Genomic DNA, 25,490 nt, shown 5'->3' on the forward strand with positions numbered 1-25,490 from the left:
GAGAAAATGACTTAAATCAAGCCATCAAATTTCATATTAAATTCTCAGTGTTTTCAAAGCCCAACTCTGACTTTTAAAAATAAGTTAAGTAACATGCTTTCACTGGGAAAATTTTTAAATTCTATACAACTCAAGCTAATGAAATATTTTATTGTACATAATGAAAGTGGTGTTTAAAAAAAAAAACACTTCCAGGCCCAGACATCTTCAAGAGTATGTATGTGAGGAAGGAAGAAGGAATTCCACTGGAGTATAATAACCATACTCGACTGAATGAAACCATAAATCTACCTCACTCTCTACAATAAATATTAACATTCACCACAGGTTTAAAATTCCTGTAGCATCAGTAAATGTAAATTTTAAAATATTACAAACATGCTTATGATGCACAGGAAGATGGAAAAATTTAGACTGTAATGCAAACCATATGTACTCCCAGCTTTTCTAATTTACAACCAGTTAAGAATCACAATATCCAAAGAAAGTATTTTAAAATAGTATGACTCATTGATAAGTGATACCTACTCAGATAAATTAGGAAAATTTTCATTTTAATGTCACATTGAATTTCAGTACTTTTCAATCCAAGAAAAGAAATAAACTGAGACATGGTCATGAGTTCAGGATTATATATATTACAATTTGCCTTGTTATAATACATTTGTGGCTTTATGATAAAAATAACTCAGGGACATATGGAGTTCAAGCTAATTTGCGTAACTGTCACAAGAAAAAAGCATTAAATGCATTTCTGAAATAAGTATTTTCATTTAATTTCAGAATCTCAAAACAGCATTAGACGTTGGCCTTGTTTTAAAAAAGTTTAGTTAAACACTAAGCTAGCTAAATAACCTTCTTGAAAGGTTCAAAACACAATTGATATAGAAAATGCTTTCCCTCTAATCTTGATCTTACATAAATGGTAGAGGTGAGGGGGAAAAAGGTAGACAATTTCTTTAGCAGCATATATGGCTAAATCCATCAACCACCTTAAACTAGAATGTCCATTATTGACGCCATTAAAAAGAACTGGGCAAATATCAAAAGTTACCCACTTCATAAACCAAAAGACAACAATTTTAGGGTTATGATAAGTAAAATATTTTTGAAACACTTCAAAAACTTTTAACATTAACCTAGAGGAATCATCTCTTAATTATAAGAAAGAAAAGTGTAACAGAAAGTAAAAGACATTTAAACTAAACTGATTTTCAATCCTCTTTGAAGAAAAGAAATGAAAAATAATGGTTGATTAGCTAAGCTTTGTGCTCTAACCAAACTAATTAATTACAGTGATTTTTAAATGGCAACAGCCCATCTGACTGGGTAGCTTGACAGTTCTGAATACTTTTGCAATGATTTTTTTTTTTTAAACGCAAAGACATTAAAATGATCCGGTCATGCAATGTTCATCCTATGCATTCTGCATCTCTTTGCCAATCTTGTAGCTAAGGATCTTGTTCCAATCAATCTTAGTGCGTGTAACTGGCAACTGTCGACGTAAGGCTTTGAAAGTAGTGTCCGACATTGTCTGATAATTCTCACTGATGGCGGTCTATGAAAAACAGTAGTTAAAAGTTTAAAGAAATAAAAGAAACAGAACAATTTATAAAGCACACAGATGTTTTAGAAAAACTTTTATTTAAGCAGCCTATTTCAGTTTTTAAAAAGTAAAAAAAAAAAAAGTCAAGTAAAATCCCCAATGTGGTTTTAAAAGCTGTTTAAAAGCAACAAAAAGAGGTATCACCTGGGTGGCTCAGTCAGTTAAGTGTCGGACTCTTGATCTTGGCTCAGGTCTGGATTTCACAGTTGTGAGTACAAGAGTCACATGCTCTACTGACTTAGCCAGCCAGGTGCCCCTAAAAGAAAAAGCTTATAATCATTTTGAATATTTAATGAAATGAAACTGTAAATTAGATTTAATATTTGTATATTCTCATTTTGGATCAATTTTACTATTTCACTCAGAATAATTTTATATATTATTGTTTGTAAGGAGAAGAAATAGGGCTAATCCACAAATTAAATATGTAAGTTCAAGAGTACAGTTTAGAAGCTGATAAAAATAAGAATATAAAGTGAAGTAAGATCCAAGCACATTACACATAATCTAAATAATACTTCGGGAATTACTTCATAAATTAAATTTTCCAATCAAGAACAAAATAACCATTTAAAATCTTGCATATTATGACTAACACTCAAAAATTACAGTTGGCTAAAACAGAGTTTTTGCCATTTTCATTAGTCTGTCACTGAATTAAAAACAAGCAAATTAAAAAATATAAGACTATGTTTTATTATAGTGAAACAAATGAAAAAAATTCAGGCTCATAAATGAAATTAAAATTTCAGTGCCATTAGTTAAAGCAAATATAAATTATGTAGTATTTTTGAAAAACATACCTGGTATTCATTTTCTGCAGCTTCTACAATCTTTATAAATTCTTTTGCTGTCTGCACCTCATTCTGAATGAAAAACAAAACCAAACGTAAATGGTAATTTAAAATACCACTATTTAAGTTTTCCATTTTTTTAAGTATAATTGACACACAAAGTCGCAGTAGTTTCTGCTGTACAACATCGTGATTTAACAAGTTTAGACATTATGTTATGCTCACAAGTAACTACATCTGTCACCATGCAGTGCTAATACAGAATCATTGATTATATTTCTCATTCTATGCCTTTTATTCCCATGACTTAGTCATTTCATAACTAGAAGACTGTAGTTTCCACTCACCTTCACCATTTTGCCCTTCCCCCACCTCCACTCTCTCTGGCAACCATTAGTTTGTTCTTTATATTAGTATCTTTTTGTTTATTCACTTTTTTTCTTAATTCCACAAATGAGTGAAATCATATGGTAACTGACTTTCTCGTCTGTCTTATTTCACTAAGTGCAGTATCTTCTAGGTCCAACCATATTGTCATACATAGCACAATCTCATCCTTTTTATGGCTGTATAATATTCCATTATATGTAGTGTCCCCAATCTTCCTTATCCATTCGTCTATTGGGGGATACTTAAGTTGCTTCCATATTTTGTCTACTGTAAACAATGTTGCAATAAACATTCCTATATCTTTTCCAATTAGTGTTTCATTCTCTTTGGGTAAATATCCAGAACTGGAATTAGTGAATCATATGGTATTTCTACTTTTAATTTTTTGAGGAACTTCCATGCCATTTTCCACAGTGGCTATAGTAGTTTGCATTCCTACCAACATTGCATGAAGGTTCCTTTTCCTTCACATCCTTGCCAACACTATTTGTCTTTTTGATTTTAGCCATCCTGATAGGTGAAAGGTGATGTATCATTGTGATACTGGTTTGCACTTCCCTGATGATTAGTGATGTTGAGCACCTCTTCATGTCTGTTGGCTATCTGTATGTCTTCTTCAAAAAGGATGTCTATTCAGGTCCTCTGCCTATTTTTTAATTGGACTGTTTACTTTTTGGGTGTTGAGTAGACTTATTTTTTTTTAAGACTTTACTTATTTATTGACAGAGAGAACACTAGCAGGGGGAGCAGCAGGCCAAGGTAGAGGGAGAAGCAGGCTCCTCGCTGAGAAGGAAAGCCCAGCGTGGGGCTCCCGGGATCATGACCTGAGCTGAAGGCAGATGCTTAACCTACTGAACCACCCAGGTGCTCTTGTCTAAGTTCTTTATATATTTTATATATTAACCCCTAATCTAAACACATCATTTGCAAATATCTTCTGCCACTTAAGAAGTTGCCTTTTTGTTTTGTTGATGGTTTCCTTCACTGTACAAAAGCTTTTTATCGGATGTAGTCCCAACAGTTTATTTTTGCTTTTATTTCGCTTGCCTTAGGAGGCATACTTTGAAAAATGTTCCTAATGCCAAGGTCAAAAAAATTACTGTGCTCTTTTCTCTTCTAGGATTTTGATGGTTTTAGGCTTCATATTTAGGTCTTTAATCCATTCTGAGTTTATTTTTGTGTACACCATTATTATTTTTAAATAGGTATGTCAATATATGTATAATTACTGCTCTACTATAGTTTAATAAGTAACACAGAAATTATAACAAAGTGAAAATATTGTAGGATCAATTAATCTAAGTCCAATGGAAACTAGGCAGAAGTATTTTGAAAGTCTGCAGAATGAGCCTGGTTTCACTGTTTAAGGAAAGCAAAGTATTAATAATACATATTGATGAGAAACTCAATTATAACACTTAATATGAATTTGACAGTCTTTACAGGTAAGAAGTTAGTCATAAATTTCTAATTAATGACTGTATCTAAATATTAAATATGTACTCAACAGTATTTACCACCATAATAATACAATTTTAAAACATTGGCAAAAGCTTATTTTATTTATTTTTTTCTATTTTATTTATTTATTTGACAGAGAGAGAGATCCCAAGCAGGCAAAGAGGCAGGCAGAGAGAGGGGGAAGCAGGCTCCCTGCTGAGGAGAGAGCCTCATGCGGGGCTCGATCCCAGGACCCTGAGATCATGACCCAAGCCAAAGGCAGAGGCTTAACTCACTGAGCCACCCAGGCACCCCAGGAAAAGCTTATTTTAAAGTTTAAGGTGAATTTACTATAGTGTTTAAATATCTTCTGGAAAAATTTTAACATTCCAATATATGAGTTTCTTTGCTTTCTTCCTAACAGCAAAAATGTGAACAGTGTTAATTAAAAATTCTCTAATACCTTATTTTATGTATGTCTTATGTATTTATACATATGTATTTATATTTCTATTATATGTGCTTTTTTTTCTGTCCAAAAACAGCTAAAGAAAAAGAAAGAAAAGAAAATCTTGCAAAATAAAGTAAAACATTCATTTCTAAAAAGCAGCATAAAAGGTATATTGGTCAAGTTTAATTACTATGACCACCTCACAACAATTCCACAGTCTGTAACTTAGGAAGAATCTTTGCTTAGTGTCAAACTAAAGAATATAGGACCAAGTACTCTGTTATGCAAAAGTTACATGTATGGACACGATAAAGAACAATACCAAACACCGTGTCTCATGGAAAACCAGACCTTAGTTTCTTTTACTGGCAAATTTTGCAAGTAGAGTACTATTTAGCATAAATGCAGAGTCACTTAAATGCTAGTGAAACATTTTCTTAAATACCAGCTCTCCTCTCTTCCCAGGTAGCAACTGGCCTTACACGTTCACTCGTGTTTCTTAATGTTAAATTAAATGCTTTCTTAAATTAAAAATTAACTCTTCTTTGTACCTGTTAGCTAATTTTGTATATTAGCAGTTGATGTTTATAATATATTGGCATTTTTAGGTATGTGACACAAAAGTTTATAGGAAAATATAAAATTGACTATTAATGTTATATTATTAATATCACTGGGGCAAAAAAAAATCCCACAAAGAAAGAACTGCACGTGTAATGGAAAGAATGTGTGAGAGAACTACGTTGGGAAATAAAATCAAGTTCACAGTTTCATGAATTTGAAAGCTGAACTTCAGAAAAACTTCATTTAATCATAATCTAGATAGAGGGGAAAAACACAATAGAATTTAAAAGTTCAGTAACAGAATTGAAGGCCTAAATTTAAGAGCTAAAACTATAAAGTTCTTATAAAAAAAACCCTGGAGTAAATCTTCATGACCTTGGGTTAGGCAATGGTTTCTATTAATACACCAAAAGCACAAGTAACAACAATAAAAAAAAATAAAATAAATTGGGACTACATCCAAAGTAAAATCTCTTGTTCTGCAAATGATAACAAGAAAGTAAAACAACACATGGAATGGGAGAAAATATTTGCAAATCCTGTATCTGATACAGGACTTGTATTCGAAACATGTAAGTAACAATTACAACTCAACAATAAAAACACAAATAACAAATTAAGAAATAGACGAAGGATCTGAATAGACATTTTCCTGAGGAAGATATACAAATAACCAGTAATACATGAAAAGATGTTCAGCATCATTATCCATCAGGAAAATGTAAATAAAAACCACAATAAGATACCTCTTTATACCAAACAGGATGGCTATCATGGAAAAAGTGGAACCCTTGTAGACAAGTGATGGAAATGTAAAATGGTGCAGCCACTCTGGAATAATCTGGCAAAAGTTCTTCAAAAGGTTGAACACAGAACTACATACAACCCAGCAATTCCACCGCCACCAAAGAAAAAACAGAAAAATGAAAACAAACGTCTCCACAAAAAATAGTACACAGGAGTTCAAAGCAGCAAAAAGTAAAAAAAACCACGAATGTCAATCCAACTGATAAATGGATAAATGCAATGTGGTATATGGAATATTATTTTGGAATAAAAAGGAATGAAGTACTGATATATCCTCCAACACTGATAAACATTAAAAACATCATGCTAAGTGAAAAAAAGTCTCAAAAGACCACATATTATAGGATTCAGTTTATATGAAATGTCCAGAATAAACAAATCCATAGAGTTAAAAGGTAAATTCACAATTGCCTAGGGCTGAGGAGGGTTTTGGGGGAAAGCTGATGAGGAAGACAGATGGGGAGTGACTGCTAATGGGTACAGGGTTTCTGGAAGACAAAAACATTCGAAATTAGATTGTGGTGATTATATAGTCTTGTGAATATACTAAAAAGCACGGATGAAATTTTATACTTTAAATGGGTGAATTGAATGGTATGTGAATTATACCAATAAAACCTCTAAAAAAAAGTTATATACAGACTTCCAGTTAACTTACCATCTTTTTTTTTTTTAACTTACCATCTTTAATCTATTTGAGAACACTTTAATCTAAAGCAGAAATATTACTTAAAATGTTAATTTCAAAACTGTTCTGGTTTTATAGAAGTTATCAGGTTGTTGAAATTTTATTTTGAAATTACTTACAGACACTGTTAGGGAATCTTGTATATCTTTATGACTCACTAACTGAACATTACCATCTTCATAATAATGAACCTATTAGAAAAAGAAATTACAGAAACCACACATTATAGGAATCATCAAGATAGATCTTCACGGCTTCAACAACACATCAGTTCAAGTGACTACCAATTTCAGTTCTAAACCTAGACTTCTCTGCTGAGCTCCTGACCTTGCAAACTCCAGGATAACTCTTTCTGTCTTCAGCCTAGTGAGATTAATTTACTGTTCCTGTAAATGACTGAGGCAAGCCCTCCACTGACCTGACTCTGGACATTTCTACCTAATAGATATTTTACTGATAACTAAACTCAAGATTTCCAAAACTGAACACACCATATTCCCTCCCAAATATCATTCCTCTTTTGTGCATTTCCACCAACCATTTAATTCCTCATAATTCAGACACGAATTTATTCAATAAGCATTAGCTGAATGATTGCACGCCTGCTACTACAGAAGGTTCTAGGGATGCACAGCTTTTAAAAAAGAGTCCTTGGCCTTACTTTTCAATACAACACAATAAGAGATATGTACAAAGTACATAGAGAGTCTTGGGACACTGAGAGTCTTCAGACTCTTTGAGATTTAAGAAAGAATTTCAGAAAGGAGGTAACAAGACTTGGGTTCAGCAATATAAGTATGACAACAATTAAACCAGGGAAGATAATGCAACTGAGCTAAGAGAACAGCATACTGTAGAAAGGCTTGGAGGTACTTATGGCTGGAATGTGTATGAGACTGGGGAGCGAGAAGAGTGACTGGAGAAATAGGTAAAGACAAATCAATTTGGGCCTTGTGTGCCATGCAAACATGTCTGGCCTATCTAGTAAGTGAGAGTGGTCTTACGAAATAATATATCCAGATTTAAATTTTTAGAAATCATCTTTGTGACAATGGCAATGTGAAAAGTAGATTGGGGGATGGCAAAGGGTCCAGATATTCAATAAAATAACAATTATATGCTAGGCATCACGCTAAGTGATGAAGACAGAGCTATGAATCAGACAATCCCAGCTCTCAATAAGCTCTGGCTCAACAGAAGCACCATTTTAGAAATTATCCAGGTGAAAGCTATTGAGACCCAACTGAAGGAGAGAATAATTCAACAGTAATGGTCATCATTCATCAAGCACTTCATGTCTGACTCTGTTCCAACCATTTTGCCCATATCAACCAATCTTCAAACAACCATATAAGCTTTTCTACTGCTGTTTTCTTTTTTAGATTCATGAGGAAACAAGCAAAAACAGCTAATATTAAATGATTTCCTGTGGTCATACAGATCTGGGATTCAAACTCAGTCAGACTGCTTTCAAAACCCACACTCTTAGCCTCTCTTCTCTATCCCCTAATGGACAGTCATAACAAAACATAAAAACAACAGGATAAAGACTAGAAATGTATAGTGGACTCAAATGACAAAGCAGCTGTATCTGATCCATCTTATTCCTTTATGGCTTTTAGCACAATACCTTTCATGATAGTTAATGAAATATACTGAATAAGTAAGTGAACCAGTATAGAAAAAGACTGGTCAGTCTTTAACCTGTTTAGTAATATCTATATTCAAATACTTCCTCTTATTTATCATAAGTTCTTCTATATAAACATTTGAGTTTATATTAAATGAGTCAGAGAATTCAATTATGGTGGGTTTCTTATAAGAAATTAAATATGAGTACAGAAGATACTTAAAGGATAAATGTCATATCTACATTTTAATATATAAATACAATAAATATATACTTATATATCTATATGCAAATACATACATTAATATTATACCTCACCCAATTCCACCCAATTCAGGAGACAGAACAGCACAACTCAAACTCAGAGGATGCTTGGATGAACAAACTGTTTGAAGAGCAGACCAAATGGTAGCATCTAATTTTAGCTGTGTTTTTAGAATCTGTAAGCTATCCTTGCATATTTTTGATGACTAGGGAATGAACTGCAAGGTTATTTGAAAGATGAAATCAACACTACTTGTTTTCCCCAATACCTCAAAACAAAGATCTAGAGAAGAAATTTTTATTGTGTACTGAGAAAAAGTAAATTTATGAATTAGTTGTTTCTCTGTTCAGAATCATCTAGAGAGCAGTAAACAAATTCTTTTTATTTCATACCTGAATTTTCAAGATGCCAACCACCTGAGTGGTTGAAGGGGTGATTGTAAACTTCCACTCTGACCTCCAACGACCATTCCTTAAAAATAAAAACAGCAGCTGTAAATAAGGTAAGGAAAATAATTTGAATAAATTTTAAGTTCCAGATTTAAATTTAATGCTACAATATGAGAGTGTGGGGGATGGATGCTGGATATTCATTGTTAAATCACTGAAATATTTAAAAGAATCAAAGGGTTAAGTTCAGTTATGAGCTACATTTAATCTTCATCCTACTGATAAGAAAGGACATATACCATGGATACAACTAAAGAATTCTAAAGCTAAGGCTTAAAATACAGATCAAAACTATATTATATAAGCTACTTTTTGGGGAAAAATTTTAAGCTATTTCTTCGCAACTGACATGCTTTAATTAACAGTAAACTGAATAAAGAGGTGAAGGGGAATGGGAGATACAGGCTTCCAGTTATGGAATTAATAAGGCAATAAAAGGGATAAAAATACGGAATATAGTTAAAAGTATGTAATAATGTTGTTTGGTGACAGATGGTAGCTATACCTGTGGTGAGCACAGCATAGCTACAAACTTGTCGAATCATTACACACCTGAAACTAATGTAACCTTATGTGTCCAGTATACTTCAATTAAAAAAAAGAATAAACAGAACAAATGTTCAGATTACCAGGGGCTATCACAAATACAGTCAATGTAGTCTGACAGCCACTGAAGAGTACAAAGTACCAAATGTTTTTTAAAAGACTGGGTAATAATACAATATTTTAAAGGTTTTGATATCTGGAAAGAGAAAGACTTTATATAAGGAGTTGTAAGTGTCAGGAATTTTCTTCTGTTCCAGTTTAGGATTAAACTTCCACATAAAAGGCATATCCTCCTCTCACTTAAAATGGCTTTTGGTATGCAAATTAAACACATATTAATAGTAGGAAATTGTGACATTACAAACAAGCATCTAATATGTTATTCATTTTTGCCTCCCAGATAATGAATCTTATCCTTTTTTTGGCCTTTTCATGTCAACTTTCCTTTTACCCTTAGTAGCTCTTTTTTTTTTTTTTTAAAGATTTTATTTATTTATCTGACAGAGATCACAGGTAGGTAGAGAGGCAGACAGAGATAGGAAGGGAAGCAGGCCCCCTGCTGAGCAGAGAGCCCAATGCAGGGCTGGATCCCATGACACTGGGATCATGACCTGAGCCAAAAGGCAGAGGCTTAACCCACTGAGCCACCCAGGTGCCCCATACCCCTAGTAGCTCTTTGTATGCTAAACACATATTTTGAAATGCAGGTTTATACCTGTTAGTTTTTTTTTGGAATAGTAGCATATGTTTCTGAAATAGTCACAGAGTTAATGGATCACTGTACTGGCTTTGCTATAAAATTACTTCTGGGTTCCTTGTAATATTTTGGCAATCTGCCCAATCATGAAAATCCACAGAATGAGAGTACTCATATCTAAAGTTAACATATCTAATGTACTCATATCTAAAGTACTCTCATTAGAACAATGCGTTATGATCTACAAAATAATAGAATTTTATACCATGCCTTGATTTTGAGGGACACCCAAAATTATCCGTAAGTAGCTCAGTTGGACAAAAAACCTATGTCTATTTATTTTTATTTCGTGATTCTGAAAGAAGTAATTCCTTTTATTTAGATATTAATATTGAGCACTATTAAGTTCTAAGCATATATACTTCTGATTTATTATGACAATATGCATATATAAACACTGATTACAAAAAGAAAAAAGGAATTTTAAATCCAGTAATGGTACCAATTTAAGAACTATTTCAAAAAATCCTTCCATAGGCATTACTACTATACAGTAATGGTAAATGATGCTGAGTCATAGCCTTTTATCAATGGAGTATGTTATCAATGGAGTCGAGATATACTAGCTTTATTTATATTCTTCCTTTCTCTTCTATTAACACTGTAATTACAAATGTGTATTATTCCCTAGACATTAGGGAAAGAGTAGAGCCCAAGAAGACAAAGTCCTAATGAAATCTATTAAATGTCCATGACTATTATCTTTTGATTTTAATTCTATCTGTATTTTAGGTGCACTGAAGTATATTTCTTTGTACCAAAATATTCAGATTTTACTGAGATTATTGTGATACGTGATGTCTACCCCCCTGAATGTCATTTAGAATTTATCTTCTTTAAAGAGTGGAAGTCACTTTTAATTTCCATGATACAATGTTCACTGTGGTAGTTTAGGAGAAAAATTCAGAAATGGGAAGCAAATTAGTAAGAACAGAGAACTCAAAAACACCATCTTCATTTCACATATGCTAAAGCTCAAATTGTTTTTCAAAACTGATTAGTAAATTCACTGTAACATCTCTAAATATATATTGAAATAAAACTTAGCAACAAGAATTTTCCTTTAATAGTTCACCTCAACAAGATTTTATGATACATATCTTGGCACAAATTGCATAAATTAATAGATTTATTTCTTTAGGATACTGGTAGGTTACTGCTACAAGATTTTATGCTTAGAATGGAGAAACTACACTTTTATTAACTTTATATACCAGAATCTTTAGGGAACTGCAGCTTGTCATTAAAGTGTACATTAACATATAGAATTGACTTTCCTTCAGTGATAATGGATTGCATTTCTCCAAATGTTCTTGGTTAACCTTGTAACCTTGCATTTATTTCTAAGATGGTTAATAGTGGAGCAATCTTGGGCCATGAACCAAATTAGTCCACAGGGGTTATTGATTACCTCTTACTTTACCCTTGAGAGCACAACCAGCCAACTTGGCTAAACAAGTCAAATATTATGATTACACTTATTCTGATGATCTTAGCATGTATTAGCAAAAAAGGAGGATGAAGGTAAAGATTTTTTTCAATTTTGAGTTTATAAAGTCTTGTAGAACCTCAGAATTTTATAAAGAAGATGTCTCAGAAACAATCTTGTCTAAAAATACAAAGGCTCAACAATTTGTCAAAAGTCCAAGATTAACACGGCAAGTCATGTTTTAGGGGGCTGGACTTTTATAAGGAATAATCAATGAATTTGATTACAAGATTATAATTTAATTAAAATGAAATTATGATTGTAATCTGCCTCACTGTATAAAACAGTCATTTATTCCTTACATTGGCCAGCCAAGCACAAATAAATTCGCATGTAAACATCTACTTCAGAACCCCCAAAGTTCACCAGAAAAATCACTGTTCTTTCCCTTTATAATTACCTCTGTCCTCCTCTCCCATTAAGTCTCAGTCAGGAACAATCCATTCTCAGAATGAGCATATGGGCCTGCCAACTGGTCTGCTTGCAGGCACAAATGTTCCCTTAGGATGCTGCTTGCTAGTCTCTAAAAACACTTGATGCAATCCCACGCTCTTATTCACTGTCAATGGGTTTACTGCTACCTTTAAATAATATGCTGATTATGGAGTAAATAGCTTTCTTATATCAAAAGGCTCAAGATTGATGTTTATATTGTACTTAGGCATACACAAATAAGGTACAGGTCCAACCAATAAAACAAGGACTACAAAGGATATAAATGTCAGAATTCCCCAAAATATAAAATTTTAACTTACCAAAAGTTTTTTGCTTGGAACTGATGGCTTTCTATGCATGCAATAATGGTTTGCTGTCCATCTATTTTTTTACCATATACCTTAATGGCAAAGAAAATAAAGAGAAGTGTGAATTCAGGACCACAGAATGTTCAGCTTTAAACATCTGCACACACACACAAAAAAATTGTAGAGCACTTTGGTGCTAGAAAAACAAGTACTCAAACATGTACACCTATCATCACAAATTCTTGGTGGATCATAAAAAAAGCACAAAATGTATAAAGTAAAACTCATTACTATACTTTAAAAATATTCACAAACATCCTAGACATACTATACTTTTGATTCCAAATACAGGTATCACAAGAAGTGTAGACAATTCATTTTAAACATGCAAATACCAATCTGGCTGTTTCCACACAAACAAAAACTGGACCTACACTTCGATTATCATCTTTGTTTCCTTCACAATCTTAGAGGCTGTTATTTCTTCAGTCATTTTACAAAGTATCAGGAAAGAGGTGAGAAAATTAATTTACTTATAACCAAAAAGGTCATAAGAGAATGCTTGCGATGGTATGACGTTGTTTCACTTCTTGTTTACTGCTTTAAAAGTCATGGATAATCTGTACCTTTCAATCCCCCGGGAGCAAATAAAGACTCTCTAATACAACGTACCTACCTATTCTTGAGTTATTCTTCCAAAATAATCCTAGTCAACAAGGTTATTATTCAATGAATTTGTAAACTATTTTAGGTTATGATGTAATTTTTCCTCAAATAATTACTGAGAGCTAGATAGTTAAGGGATTATATGAATTTTTGTTCTAACCAGAAAACCTCTGAGAGTTTTGAAGTGGGATGCTACTGGTAATATTAGTAATTATGTTGGGACAGCAAATATAAATCAGGATATATAGTAATCTTAGGTTCCAGAGGTAGGCAAAGACCAGGTCCAGAAGGCTGTGAAAGCCATGTTCAGAAGCCTAGACTCTATCCTAAGTATAATGGCAAATCTATGAATGATTTCTAATATGGGATTTTCATGATCTGATCTGTATTTAAAAAGATCTCTCTGGCTATAGAGAAGATCACAGAAACACAAACAAACTGGGAGGTGGCTAGGGGGATGGCTGTACCCTATCTAGGTACAAACAATCTTACAAAAAAAAAAAAAAAAAGCACTTCCAATTTCTATATTTCATAAAGAAAATATAAAAACAGGTTAAATCTATGCAGGAATCACATTAAAAAAGAGACTTGATGATAAAGCAGGCAAGGACATGATTCCACTTCCAAATAATTTAATTTGTTCTAAGATCTTGAAAGGAAGTTTGATCTAAACTTACTGAGATGAGTTATTAACGTGAGATTAAAGAATCTTACAGCATCATGCTCTAATCAATGTATGACAATTCCTACTTGGATTTAATTCAAGGTACAACCATTTTTCCATTCTGTGCCATCATAATGTATTTACTATTTAGAGTTTCTCAAAAAAACACTTAGAAGTATTTACTTCAAGAAAAAAAACAATGGCAAGTTATGTCAGTTCTGTAAGTTAGAGATTTCAGGAGATCATAAGAAGTCATATTTACATAAGACAAAAGAAAAATATGCATATTGATGACTTACAGTGCAAACCCCATTTGGATAATGTTCTTTTACATAAGCTCGCAGAGCAGTTTCTACTGAAGTTCTCCATGACTCAACTGCATTTTCTGCTTCATATGGTCTTGGATCAGTTGCTTCCTTTCTTAAGTGATCAAATTTGAAACAGATTCTGTTTTTGGGATCCAAAAACTTTCCATTTCCCAAGTCACCATGTTCTGTTATCAATACCTTCAATGATGCAGTGAATTTTGGGGAAATAAAATATTTAAAATAGCATTTAAGTACTGACATATATTAATATAAATTCACTTATGTTTTGTCTTGAACACTGTAAAAAATTCTATTCCAAGCAATTGGTTTAACTATATGGCACAACTATAATAATTGAAATGAGGCTAGTCTTGTTCAGCTAAGATCAATGGATTTAATTTTCTCCCAATATAACTTCTGGCTAATGAGTGAAAAGAATGCATCTTTTAATATACTGCTGGAGTTTTGTTCTGTTTTACAACTATAAACTGTTTACTATTTCTATTACCAGTTTCCAGTTCTTTAAACTAAGGACTGGTGATAACCTTCAATGAGAATGGTTACAAGAACAACTTTAACCCAGAGAGAACACTCCTCTGTGTGTCCTATATTGTTCCTGGGCCCACAATCTCATCTACTGTGAAGTGTCTGCTTGTTTTTATAACCTATTCATTGACAGCTGTTTTCAACTGACTTTCAAATTTTTAAACATGTAATTTATTCTTTTATGTACATTAAGTTGTACATGAATAAATGTGATGTTCTGTGCTTTAAAATTTCCCCTCTTGTTCTTCCTTTGCAACTCTCCCAATCTTTGACTCCTTAACTATGTCAGAACTTCCCCCTCTAATAAAAATCATGTACACATAGGATGTATCCTTCTAAATCTTTTTTCAGCCATACAATCCCACATAGATAAATAAAAACACATCTATGTGAACATATACACACATACAGGGTTTTTTTGGTCACTGTTTTACCAGAATGGAATGAAAATGCACACGTACACGTATTTTTCGGCATTTGGCTTTTTTCAACACCAGCACCTTATAGAAATCCTTCAAAGTCAACTGGTAAACATCTCACCATTCTTTTTAATGGCTGCATAATGTCCCATAATGTGGGTATAACTTAATTTATTCTGCCATTCTGTTACTGATGGACCATTTCTTTTATTTCCAGGCTGTTTTCTTTTGGGGGGAGGAATGGTACATTAAAATGTTAAAATTCTGGGGGCGCCTGGGTGGCTCAGTGGGCTGAAGCCTCTGCCTTAAGCTCAGGTCGTGATCCTGGGGTCCTGGGATGAAGCCCCACGTCGGGCTCCCTGCTCGGTGGGGGGCCTGCTTCCCCCTCTCTCTCTGCCTGCCTCTCTGCCTACTTGTGATCTCTGTCAAATAAATAAATTAAATAAATAAACGTTAAAATAAAAATATGTTAAAATTCTATACATATATTTTAACATGCTAATGATTTTATTTCCATCAGGTGCTTCCATCTCTCTTAAATATATTCCCAGCAGTGGGGACAGTAGGTAAAGTAAAGGGTCTGTTTTTAATTTTTAATACATTTCCCAAAAAATGGCTGTGACTTTCCACATTTTTATGAAACATATGTAAGATATATTCCCCTCACATTACCACCATCAATAGGGATATGATTCTTTTTTCGGTCTGATGGGTATAAAATATCTCATTACTTTCATTTTATTTCTCTGACTACTGACAGATATAAGTATCTTTTTATGTGTGGGCCACTTGTTTTTCTGTGAGTGAATATTCTTTAATATTTTTAATCTGTGGTTTTTTTTGGTTGTTTTCTCATTAATTTATAAGAGTCCCTTATTTAAGGTATCTGTTTCATTTTATGGTTAAAATAATTATTATGTAGCAAAATGTTTATCTTTTTTCTATAGTTTCTGGGTTTCCAGACTAACTTAAGATAGTTTCCCTGCCCTAGTATTGTACATATAGACTTTTTCAAAATTTCAGTCATTTTACAAATTCTTTTTTCATTTTACAAATTTTTAATCCACCTAGAATTTATTTCTATATGTTGTATGAGACAGAGGTTCAAATTAACCTTCCTCTTAACAGAAACCAGTTGTGCCAATCTTTTATTATATGCCTATCTAAAATTATAATCTTGTCATGCACAAAAATTTTCATATATTTTGGGATTAAATTCTGGTTCTATATGCTGCTGTACTGATTTATTTGTCTACTATATACAAAATCATACTGATTTGACTTTACATTGCTTGTAAAGCATCTTCTGCTATTTAGTAAAGGAATTCTCTTACCCATTCTTACTGCTCTTACATTTTTTTTTTCAAACATGTATTTTTTTTTTTGCATCAACTTAATGAATGTTTTGACCAATTAAGAAAGCTATTAGGGTGGCTCAGTGAGTTAAAGCCTCTGCCTTTAGCTCAGGTCATGATCCCAGAGTCCTTGGATAGAGCCCCACATCCGGCTCTCTGCTCAGCAGGGAGCTGCTTCCCACTCTCTCTCTGCCTGCCTCTCTGACTACTTGTGATCTCTGTCTGTCCAATAAATAAAAAATAAATAAATAATATTTTAAAAAAAAGAAAGCTATTAGGATTCTAAATGAATTGCGATAAATTTGTATTTTAATTTTTTTTTTTAATATTTTATTTATTTATTTGACAGAGAGAGATCACAAGCAGGCAGAGAGGCAGGCAGAGAGAGAGAGGAGGAAGCAGGCTCCCTGCTGAGCAGAGAGCCCGACGCGGGACTCGATCCCAGGACTCCGAGATCATGACCTGAGCCGAAGGCAGCGGCTTAACCCACTGAGCCACCCAGGTGCCCCTGTATTTTAATTTTTAAGTAATTTAACTTTCTATTTTCAAAATGGAATATGGTATTGCCTTTCCATTGTTCACATCCTGTTTTGTGTTTTAAGAAGACAACCACCACTGTCTTCACATTCCTTTGCCTTTCTTGTAAGATTATTCCTAGGTTAATGCATAGTTCAACCAATTAAAGTGGAACTCCTCCCCCTCCAACCACTTCTAGAGTAAAGTACTTATTTTGCACAACAGAGTATAGTTAATGAGTTTTGTATACTTACCTTAAATTCAGCCATCCCACAAAATTGTTTTAAATCTAGTAGTTTCTTTTGGAGGTGATTATATAAATCATACAACCTAAGAGTTTTCTTTTCTTTTCTAAAGCTCTCGTTCTCTTATTTGCTATACTGCCATTAGGTGGGATACTAATAAGCAAACAAACCTGGCAAATTTTCTATTTTAACTATAATTATTTCAGTGTTTGTAGTCTATGATATTTACTGTGATTTTTGTTAAACAATCTACTATATTTAAGAGGTCTTCCTCTATCCTTAGATTACTCAGGTTTTTTGTAATAAGGACCAGCTGCTGGATTTTTCAAATTCCTTTTCACTGTCTATTGATGCATCATTAAGTTTTTCTCTTTGATTTGGTGGTTAATAGATAAGACCAAGATATTGCCTTACATGGAACCACTCATGCATTCTTGTAATAAATTCTATTTAGTCTTAATTTGTCATTCTTTTGATATATTCCAGGATTCTATTTTTTTTAATATCTATTTAAAGTTTTTAAATCTATGGTCATATGTGAGATTAGAGTTTGATATTTTTGTTTTCTCTTTATTAGGTTTAAGTATTAATATTATGCTAGGTTCATAAATGAGTGGGGAGCTCTCCAACAAATATTCTTTTAGGGAAGTATTTTAAGAAAATAATGGTCAATGTGCCCAGAGGTATAAAGATTTACAATACAGCTTTGTTTACAGTTAAAGAAAAAGAAAGACTAAAAAACCTAAAATCTCCCAAGAGAAAGAAAATAAATATAGGAGATTCATAAAACGAAACACTATATAGCTTCATATATATATGTGTGTGTATACATATACACATGCATGTCTATATATATATAAGCTTGTTTTCTCTTCAGTTATAAGTTAACTTCTGTCTAGGCTCATACATACAAGACTACGTATTACATAATGAATAATGCCAAATGCAAGCTTTGACATGACTAGCCACTAAGAACTAATTGTTACAACTCTCTCATGTTCCACCTACCAGGTCCTTCTTCATATTGTTTTATATAAGTTGTGCTTCACGCAAGCACAATATGAATTAATATAATCACTGATTATTAATAACTCTAAACAAAAAACAAAACAAAACAAAAAAACCAAAAAACACCCAAACTAGTGACTTTTGGTGGCTTTTCTTAGCTTAGCAATTCTAACTTTCACTTCGGAAAGAAAAGATTTAATAATTACTAAATGCTAAGTTACTCACATGAAGAACTGTAGAATTCCAGAGCAACCAAAATATGATATAAATCTTACTAATATATATTCTAGATTTTGGATTAATATAGGATTGATTTTTTTTCCTATAAAAAACAAGAAAGTAGATTTAAAGCAATTATTTTCTAAAATCTTAAAAGAATTACATTTGAATACTTCTAAAAGGGACTTTCTGCTAGTAGTATTATTGTCTCAACAAAAAAACCCAAATTTTCAATTACTTTGCCTATAAGAGGCTATGATTAAAATGAACACTGTATCTTAAACATACCACTTCACAGTTCTTGCAGAATACATTAACCATTATAAATGAAACAAGGACAGGTCAGATCCTGTGTTCATATGAAACATACCTGATCTTCATAACCTTCAATTTTTACTGGAGTAAACTGGTCCAAGTTATACTGTGCAAATGCACTAAAAAAGAAAAAGGCCAATTGTTTAAGATTACAAAACTCAAGCCTCTTAAAACAGCAGGAATAATTCACTTGTCAATAAATCTCCTGTACTACATATGGCAAGTTTAATAAAATTATAATTCTCTATTACTGATCTTATATTAACTATAAATACTATATATAGATATGGCTATTTTAAAAACTGCAGCCTTCAATGTTTAGCAAAAGAAAATTAAAACAGTAAATAAAATTTGTTTCACTCAATATCTTGAAAGTAAAAGTTAGCCATCTGTAAGATACATATCTAATTACTTGAGTATATACTGAGTACACAATATACCAGGAAACAGAGTAGGTTCTATGAGGGATGCAGAGAGTAATCAGACAGATCCTATGATCAGAGGACTTACAGTTGGGTAGGAAAGATAACAGATAAATATAACCATAACACAAAGTAGAAAGTACTATAAGACAATGACCAATAAAGAAAGCATCAAGGAGAATACACATTTTAAAAGATTATATTCGTTGAAGCAAGGATAAGAAGTGCTTTAAGAGTGATTTCTTTAGAAATTTGACAATGAAAAGTGGCCTTGAAATAATGAGTAGACTCTCTTGCAGAAACTGGAGAGATGGGAAGAAAAGTTACAGTTTCAGTTACAGGGACCAGGATAAATGAAACACATGAGAAGATAGGTTAGGTCCATATCATGGAAAGCATCAAGCTCAATGCCTGTCACATAGCATGTGTTTAATTATATTTACTGAATAAAAGTGAAAGGCCCTGATTGACAGAGTAATTACTTCATTTAGGAGGCAAAGCAGAGTCACTGATGCTTTCTGAGAAAGAAGAACCTAACTATAAAGAGGATTAATTTGGCAGCAGTGTGTATGACAAAAAAGCAGTTAGGTTGTTATTAGGCAAATGTCCATATTAGAACTGCTGAAGAGTCTGAACTAAGAAATGGTGACAAGATGGATTCAAGAATAAAGCCTCTCTCTATTTTCCTATGAGTAAGTAATACTACATAGTTATATAATACATTTATAGGAAAGACTCTCAAAGTACAAAAAATTATCTGAAAAATATGTAAGGACCATATTATATTTTACTAAATCTATAACCTGAGGATTTTTTTCTACACTTAACAGAAGAGATATTGAGTATTTTAAAATTTAGAAATATATCTGTCAACCTAACCTACTTGGAAAGTTTTCTAGATGGCAAGACATCCACTGAATTTTCAGATTATTAGCTACTTGATTCTCCTCTAGAAAGAAATATTTGGTTAAACAAAGCCATCACGGATAAATTGCCAGACTAATACACTTAAAAATAGCAAAACAGAATCAAATTACTACCTGTCAAACTCCTGACCCTGCATGTTAAAAAAAAATGAGAATAAACATAGAAATGCATGATGGGGGAGAGGGTAGTATCTACTCACTTCTGATTTCCTTAATTCATTAAAACTATAACTTTCCTAGGAATAGCCTCAACATAGCCAGGCAGTTACTAACCCTTAAATGAATTTATCTCAAAACTACTTTGAAAATTTAAAGAAAAAAAAAGTACACTAGATCATTTAGAAAGTAGGATTCAGGGTGGCCAGGTGGCTCAGTCAGTTAAGTGTCTATCTTCAGCTCAGGTCATATCTCAGGGTTCTGGGATGGAGCCCCACATCAGGCTCCCAACTCAGGGGTGGGTCTGTTTCTCCCTCTACCCCTCCCCACCATTTGTACTCTCTCTTGTTCTCTTAAATGAATAAAATCTTTAAAAAAAAAAAAAAAAGTAGGATTCATTTTCCAGTGAAAGACATATATAAATAGTAAATGTAGATAGTAACTTGGTCCTAGGCCTTTTACTGCCCAGAGTATCAAACTCCATCATCTACTTGGGAGTGAGGGAAGAATAGGAAATCTGAAAAAGAAACAACTGAGTATGAAAATAGGTAAAATTTTATCTTAAGTGCTCAAAGCAAGTTAAACAAGTTATTAGTTACATGGTATAGGAGTAATGATACTCACTAACCTAGGAGTCAGAATATAGAATACCTAGGTTCTGTCCAAACCCCATTATTAGCTAGCATGGGGCCCATTTATCTTATCTACAAAAAGAGGGGTTTGGACTAGCTGACTTCCAAAACTGACTTCCACCCAGTTCAGAAACTTACTCCATCTACCTACTCATCATCAACTCAACTACCCCTTCACCCAACACGGTGAACACAGTGACTTCTCTGCCCTTGTAGAGTTCTATATCCCACTCATCCATTTCTAAATACCTGTTCCTGTATTTAGATTTTTATACCTATTACTATTAGTCATCCATCAATCACATACTATACTTTTCACCAGGTGTCTCCTTCAGTTTAGCCACATTATTTCCCTATTTACTATTTAAACCCTGTTCATCCTTTAAATTCAGCTCAAAAACCACTTCTAAATAGAGATTAAAAATTTCTCCCTTTGGGTTCCAAAGGCCTTTGATATGCTTCTATTATGATAATATTTTATTTCATTTGGCCTGATACTGAACATGTGTGATTCCCCATTAGAAAATCCCTAAGAGGCTTATTTACCTCATCATCATAGTGAAGTCTGGCAGTCATATGTCAGTTGAATAAAAGGCTCTTTCTGAGTATTTAAAAGTTAGACTTGACAGTCCTGACTCTTCAGAGTATGTCTACTTCAAAACACACTAAATTTGTGCCCTTAGGAAAAATATCCCATTAAAACCAATCTTAAGAATATAGCCATGTTTTTTTCCCCTTACAGAAAGATAGGAAGAGGAGAAAAGTGAAATTAAAAGAGTTAAAGCAACAAGGAAAAGGGGAAAGGAAGGAAGAAAGTAGTACATACATGTAAGAAAGAGAAGTACTTGTACAAATGAGATTCAATATCAACGATCACAATTGAAGAAGAAATTTGAGTACAGCTATGCACTTACTCTGGTGAAACTGCGACTAGAACACATTCTAAATGTTTTTTACAATATTTTGCAAGCTTGTGTTACATGGTTTTGGACAGCCTCAATGATAGGCCATGTATCTTTTTTAGAGGGTGAAACCAGGTTTGGAGATATTTTAAAAGTTAATTCAGAACCAAGTCTACTGAACAATGAGTATAATACTATTTTTGCTTGAAAATTATTTCATAGAAAAGGACACCGTGAACCACAGTTATATAGTTCTAAAGTCAATCAACAATGTAGGGCATATTTCTCACTTCACAGATAATCTTAGATGTTTTACAAAATGAATTCAAAGAAATCTGGAATGAAGAACACTACTGAAGTCAACAAAAAGAATCAATATTTTCTCTAAGGGTTCATCTAGTTAGCAATCACTTACTGATAGTATAACTACATGCAAGACAATCTGAACTTTCCACTTAAGGTTTACATGTTTTTTTCCTTGCTATCATACAATAAACTTCTTGTTTTATCATTAGTTACTGATTTCTTCAGATCATTTCCTTAGAAATGTATCTGCATTTCAATGTACATATCTCTTGAAATGTGGACAACTGTTCCCAAAATGTTTCATAATAAAAGAGAAATGTAGATCACATTCTAATTTCTTTTTAGAACAAATCCAATTTATTTAATTTAAATGTAAAAACCAGCATCAGATTTAAGTATTTCTTTGGACAAATAAAATTTCAATACTTTAATCACTTTTGAGTCAAATGCACGGCTATTTTATACCACTTATGTAATTACGAGTATTTTCTTTGACTTTCATTAAACTTTATTCTGCTGAGGAAAAACTCTTGTTCTTTCAATAAGTCAAGTTTCTCACTTTCTTAGCTGATAACAAAAACCCCCCACTAATTCATGCACCTGTATGAAACAACCCACACATTTATTTACCACAGAGAACTGAGGAAAAGTACTTTTTAAGTACTGTTGTTAGAAGTTATAAACATGCCATATGCTATTATAAAGAAAATTAATTTTACTTGAATATACAAATGATTTACATAAGGTTTAAAGAACTAAGAAGTAACCATTCACTCAGAAGTTAATCACTAAAGTCAAAGATACAGAGCAAACTGATTTCTATAAAGTACTTTAATAAAATAATTAATAGGAATGGAAGCAACACAGATGTCCATCGATAGATAAACAAACAAAATGTGGTATATAAGTAATTCAGTATTAGAAGAGAAATTCTGACATATGCTACAACATGGATGAACCCTAAAGACATTATGCTTAGGAGAATAAACCAGTCACAAAATGACAAACTAATGTACGATTCCACGTTTATGAGACACTTAATGAAGTCAAATTCATAGAAACAGAAAACAGAATGCTAGTCAACAGAAGCAGAAGAAAGTGGAGAATGAGAAATTCTTGTTTAATGGGTACGGAGTTTTAGTTTGGGGAAAATAAAAAAAGTTCCAGAGATGGATGGTGGTGATAGTCAACACAATGTGAATGCACTTAATGCCAAAGACTTATATGCTTAAAAATAATTAAAACGGTAAATTTTATATTATGTACATTTTCTCACAATGAAAGTAGTATATAGGGTGAAACAGGTGAAGAGGATTAAGAATACATTTATTGTGATGAGTACTAAAGTACAGAACTGCTGAATCACTGTATTGTATGCCTGAAACTAATAGAACACTATTTGTTAATTATACAGGAATCAGTAACAAATAAGTAACAGTTGCTAATAAAAAATAACAGGGTTTAAATCAGAAGCAAAATCAGATATGCCTAGAAGTATGTTGAACCTCTACCTTCATTAGGGTTAAGTGTAAAGGACAGATCTGATAAAGCCTTGAAACATTACAAAAACAGAGTAAGACCAAATTTCCCCCATTGTTCAGGATTTCACATATTGGGCAGAATATAAGGATGAGAAAAGGTGCCTGGATGGATACTAAACACTCTTTGCAACACATCTAAAAATCTATTAATTTCTTCAATTTCCAACAAGTAATGGAACTGGTTAGCCTAACATGAGTCCTCACCTTACTTGAGGTGGGAACAGAGAAGAAAATCAATTATTTCTTTAAAACCTAACACAGTTGTGACAAGTCATGATTGTGGTCACTGGTTCAAAGATGATGTGCTAAGATTTAGAACTGCCTAGTTATTTGAATAGCTCACAAATCCAGTAAATACTTATTTACTGAATATGTGTCGGTACTATATCAGGTATCTGTGAAAGAATAAAACTCCTAATCCTTGAAAATCTATTAGGGTCAAACACTTAACAAAAAGTAACACCTGAATAAAAAATCAATCACAGTTTCAAAAATCAAAGTTTCCAGATAATTTTATCTAACCGTGCAAATGCCAAAATGTAGTACTGAGTATATAAGCCACTGCCAAATAGTCAATGAATAGAGAATTTCATGTCGTAATTGTGAAGCTATGTCCATGATAAAAAATTCTCTTTTTAGTTGAGTACGCACATATTAATACACATATATATTTAAACTTCATCAAAAATATTTCTCTTCCAGCTAGGTATATACATATAATCTATATATTTAAACTTGATGTGCAAATATCTATTTCAGGGATTAGTGCTCAAAAACCACCTTTAAAACATTTTTTTCTCATCGTGTCACTAATTATTTAATATAATATGTAATACTTACTGAGCTGCTCCTTCCCTGAGAAGATTATCATTATTAAGCAGTAACCGAACATCTGTAAAACAAGTATCGTGTTTTCTATATTATTATTTTTGTATGTTTGAAATTTCTATGTAATGAATGCAGCTTACTTTGGTTATATATTAACAATCCTCTCTCTTCCCCTACCCCCTCAAAATGTAAGTAAGCAAGATCAGAATTTTATTCTGATGGGGAAAATAATCACAAAAACACACCATAGTATTATTTTCTTAAAGCTATTGGTTAGGAACAGGAATTAAATAGAAATATAAATTTCCCCAGCGATTCAAAAGTTCACTTTACGCTACTTGGATTTTACCTGTTTTTTGCTAACTGAATGGAATCCAAACAAATTTTTCTCTTTTACCAAATGGTAATTGTCTCTCCACTTTATGCCATTTTGACTTACAAGAGATTTCATAGAATGCTCTATTTTCGGACAGCAGGGAAAACCTGTACATGTTATTTTATACCTTATTAATCAATAGCCAATGTAGGCAGACTGTAATGTATTTCCAAGGAATTAAAGTGGAGATAAAATAGATCATCTGATGTGAGCTGCAGAAGATGCCTGCCTCCTAGTCTGACAACACTAGCATGAGTTGCAAATGAATTTGTTTCATACAAAAAGGGATTAAGCAAGAAACAGCTTGTGAACAGAGCTCAGATGTAGACATTTCTGTCCTCAGCTCATGTTCAAACAACAGATGAATGCATTTAGTTCAATATGGATAACTGCTTTATTTGATTTACTTTGATTATTGATTCTTAATTCTAATTTTAGACTCAATTATTTTGTAGACATTTGCCTACTCACCATTAAAACATAACTCTCTCTGCCTGCCTCTTTGCCTACTTGTGATCTCT

The 25,490-nt window shown here is 32.8% G+C and overlaps 1 protein-coding gene across 1 annotated transcript in view; it reads right to left on the reverse strand.

Moving 5' to 3' along the window:
• Window positions 1-533: 533 nt before the first annotated feature.
• CAPZA2 (capping actin protein of muscle Z-line subunit alpha 2) overlaps window positions 534-25,490 on the reverse strand; it is a 62,508-nt gene continuing 37,551 nt past the window's right edge. The window contains exons 3-10 of the mRNA XM_059396523.1: window positions 24,606-24,657; window positions 18,936-18,999; window positions 14,249-14,455; window positions 12,632-12,711; window positions 9,028-9,106; window positions 6,860-6,931; window positions 2,410-2,472; window positions 534-1,558 (exon numbers count right to left, since the gene is read on the reverse strand). Coding sequence (XP_059252506.1) covers window positions 1,418-1,558; window positions 2,410-2,472; window positions 6,860-6,931; window positions 9,028-9,106; window positions 12,632-12,711; window positions 14,249-14,455; window positions 18,936-18,999; window positions 24,606-24,657 — 758 coding nt within the window. The 3' untranslated portion in view covers window positions 534-1,417. The remainder of the gene's footprint in view (window positions 1,559-2,409; window positions 2,473-6,859; window positions 6,932-9,027; window positions 9,107-12,631; window positions 12,712-14,248; window positions 14,456-18,935; window positions 19,000-24,605; window positions 24,658-25,490) is intronic.

This window comes from Mustela nigripes, chromosome 4 (genome assembly GCF_022355385.1).
Source record: "Mustela nigripes isolate SB6536 chromosome 4, MUSNIG.SB6536, whole genome shotgun sequence".
In the NCBI taxonomy this organism is placed as follows: Eukaryota; Metazoa; Chordata; class Mammalia; order Carnivora; family Mustelidae; genus Mustela; species Mustela nigripes.